The 3,332-nt window shown below is 38.6% G+C and overlaps 1 protein-coding gene across 3 annotated transcripts in view; it reads left to right on the top strand.

Moving 5' to 3' along the window:
* secisbp2l (SECIS binding protein 2-like) overlaps positions 1 to 3,332 on the top strand; it is a 20,469-nt gene that overhangs the window by 7,001 nt on the left and 10,136 nt on the right. For 2 of the 3 annotated variants that reach the window (XM_032536256.1, XM_032536089.1), the window contains exons 5-8: positions 984 to 1,207; positions 1,657 to 1,681; positions 1,945 to 2,060; positions 3,154 to 3,264. In XM_032536256.1, coding sequence (XP_032392147.1) covers positions 984 to 1,207; positions 1,657 to 1,681; positions 1,945 to 2,060; positions 3,154 to 3,264 — 476 coding nt within the window. The remainder of the gene's footprint in view (positions 1 to 983; positions 1,208 to 1,656; positions 1,682 to 1,944; positions 2,061 to 3,153; positions 3,265 to 3,332) is intronic. The other variant, XM_032536165.1, reaches the window with a different exon arrangement.

Below are 3,332 nucleotides of genomic sequence, written 5' to 3'. Positions count from 1 at the left end.
ATCAGGCTTATCTATATGTTCATTTGCAGACTTCAAACGCTGGGGTTTTGACTTGCTTTCTCACAATCCTGCGAGCTGTTCTGTCTGATATTTTTCTTGGTCTTCCAGATCTTTCTTTCACTTCCACTGTTCCTGATGACTGCCATTTCTTAATTACATTCCGAACAGAGGATACTGGCATCTGAAAACGCTTTGCTATCTTCTTATAGCCTTCTCCTGCTCTGTAAGCGTCTACTATTTTCAGTTCCAGTTTTCTAGACAACTGCTTAGAAGAAGCCATGGTGCTGATTGGTGGGGCAAGGTCAGATGAGTCTGGGCATTTAAAACCTTAAGATTGACATCACCTGGTCTTTCCAGACAATGATTGAGAACAATCCATGACACTGTCAGGTCTCAGCTTTCCAAAGTGGGCGGTGCATGCTAGAAACTCTGCAGGGTGCCCAAACTTTTGCAGACGCAATTTTTTTTGTTTTCTGTTATTTTGAAAGTGTAAATGATGTTTGTGACATGTTATACGAATGTCTAATCTGTCATTTGATGCCTTTTGGAGATTTTTCCATCTTTTCTTTGCTTCTTTATGCATATTAATCCAAATATTTTCCTGGGGTGCCCAAACTTTTGTGTGTGTGTGTGTGCGCGCGCGTGTGTGTGTGTGTGCGTCCGTCCGTTACACACACACTCATAACTTATTATTGTTTTATTATTAATATTATTTCATGTCATATTTTATCCCTTTATTTTAACGTTTGCACTATTTATGTCTTGATATTGAATGAACATTGTTGAATTTAGCCTAAGATTTAAGATGTTCATTGCCAATAACTGGTTTTTATGTAAAAGCTTGAGCTACTATATTTATATAGTTTTTTTTTTCTGAACATGTACATGTTAATGATTGTTAATGATTGTAGTAGTTTTATTCTACTTTTTAACATGTTAACAAGTTAATTTCATGTCTTGAGTTTTTCCTACTTTGTCCTCAGATTTCCCAGGTGAGGTGTCAGGGCGGTGTGCTGCTGAGCGGGCTAGTCCCCTGCTGTGGAAGAACCGGACAAAGAGAAGGCGGGCGTCCCATCCAGCTGAAGGCTACAATGAGCAGGGTGCCAGTGAGGCAGATATAGACAGCGACAGTGGCTACTGTAGCCCCAAACACAATCAGGCGGTAGGGGTAGCACAACGAACAGCAGAGAATACAGCAGCACCCACAGTAAGTTTGCTACTTACCATCAACTCCAGACTTACAGTGAATACATGAATTCATGAATGTCTATTTTGATTTGTTTAATTGCAGGTGGGAAATGATGATTGCAAATTGTCAGATTGTAGCTGAAGTTAACTGAATTTCTGGCTGGAAATATGTTCATTGCATAAGTGGAGTACACTTTTAAATCTAATAAATATTATGGTTGTGGCAGTTTTTTGTACAGTAGTAGCAATGGTAGAGGTCATAGACATACCACAGAGAACAACTAGGACGTATTGCAACAAACAAGTCCCTGTTCCTGTAACAGCACTGTATGGAGAAAATGCCAATGAGAGAGGTGTAATGTAGTTTTTAAATTTCCTTTGGCTCTCACAGTGGTGTTGGCATAGTCAACTTACACTTTAACTTGTCTTTTTTTCCTTTACCCTCTCCATATTTTCTATGACGTATAGGGAGTAGAGGCTGGTGTAATGACAGGTAAGTTGGATGCAACATATTTTTAAACCCTTCCTTCACCTTACTTGTTCACACAGTGCTTTTACAGCCCTATTTATTATGCATCCTGTATATTATTTTTTATATATACTGTATATAATATATCCTAGTATTTCAATTATATTTATATTCTGTAATGTGTGACCGATTTAGCTACTGTAACACCATAATTTCCCATTTTTTGGGGATAAAGAAATACATATATTTATTTTTTTATTCATTTTTTTATTTATGTTATATACTAGCAGGTACCTGGGTAAATGTAGCCTCTCAGGCTACCCAGAAGTCATGGGGAGACAGGAACAGCCAGTTTCACAGAGGAGACCAGAGGAAGAATCCTGAACAGAGAAACTTCTCACAGGTACGGTACTGTAGATCCCATTGCAGCAGACACTGAGTGAAAAGGTTGCTGTATGTCAGGGGAACAACTATGGTATTAATGAATGAGAATTGGTAAAATGAAATTCATTTTGGCGTAAAGGCTGTATTTTGTAAGTTGCACTAAAGCTTACTGAACAGCAGATGAGGCTGGACAAGTGTACAGTAATTCTCCATTCTCTCAGGAACAGAGCCTGCATGTATGCACGTATACTTCTGTTGTGGCTGGAACAAAAAATGCACTGAGACAATAAATAAGGAGAATTTTAGCACCAACTGAATACAGTGGTATCCACAGAATGAATAGCCAGGTGAGCAGGAAAGCACATGAGTTGGTGTTGGTGAAAAAATTGAAATATTAGCATCCCTAATTTGCCGTAATAAGGGATGCTATTTCCTTTAATTGCTATCTGATAACACCCCAACAGTTTTTAGAAATATATATTATTACAGTGAATCATTAGCAAACTGTTGTTGGTTTAACATTGGTGACATTTAAAGACGGAAGTTCTTTAGCAGAGGGCTATCAACACTTCGCCAGTTCCAAACACACATCTCTTACATAATGCACATCTGTCATTCTTGACCAAATACCTTGATATAACCATACAATATCGTTGATATTGCAACAATATTGCATGGTTGACTATTGGTGCTGTAACAAAATGTTAATGACACAATGAGATTTTTAATAAATATTCTTAGGAAATGATTTAATGACTTAGTGGGTAAAGGTAAATAATAGAACAGCTGGTAAGTTCAGAAAATGACATCATTTTACTGTAATGCAGCCTGTAAAACCAGGAAAAGACGACACTTATTACGATATCCAACATGCAAGACAATCTCTAGTCTCGTTGCGATATCGATACAACATTGATATATTGCCCAGCCTTACCTACCTGGGTATATACGTGAGTCAACCTATTGAGAAATAAATTGATAAATATCTTTCCTCATTTCCTACCATGTTTTGATCACTTGACAGCATGTACACAAGTGCACAGAAGATATTGAACTTATAGAATACCAGTGGGACCCTATTTGACTACTGTGTTCTCTCTCTGTGTTTTTAGGATTTCCACGGTGGCTATCCAGGGCGTGTGCCGCCGAACCAGTTGGAACAGAGGCTGCAGCCAGCAGTGGTCACAAGTACTGAGCTCAGCCCAGAGCCCCTCTACTTTGAGGTGAGAGAGGGTTTCTTGCAGCACTGTCAACATTACACTAGGCCTGCACGATTTGGGGGAAAAATACG

The sequence above is a fragment of the Etheostoma spectabile genome, chromosome 1, assembly GCF_008692095.1.
Source record: "Etheostoma spectabile isolate EspeVRDwgs_2016 chromosome 1, UIUC_Espe_1.0, whole genome shotgun sequence".
Lineage (NCBI taxonomy): Eukaryota > Metazoa > Chordata > Actinopteri > Perciformes > Percidae > Etheostoma > Etheostoma spectabile.
Note: the sequence above shows the minus strand (reverse complement) of the source record. Positions and strands in the feature narration are given on the sequence as shown.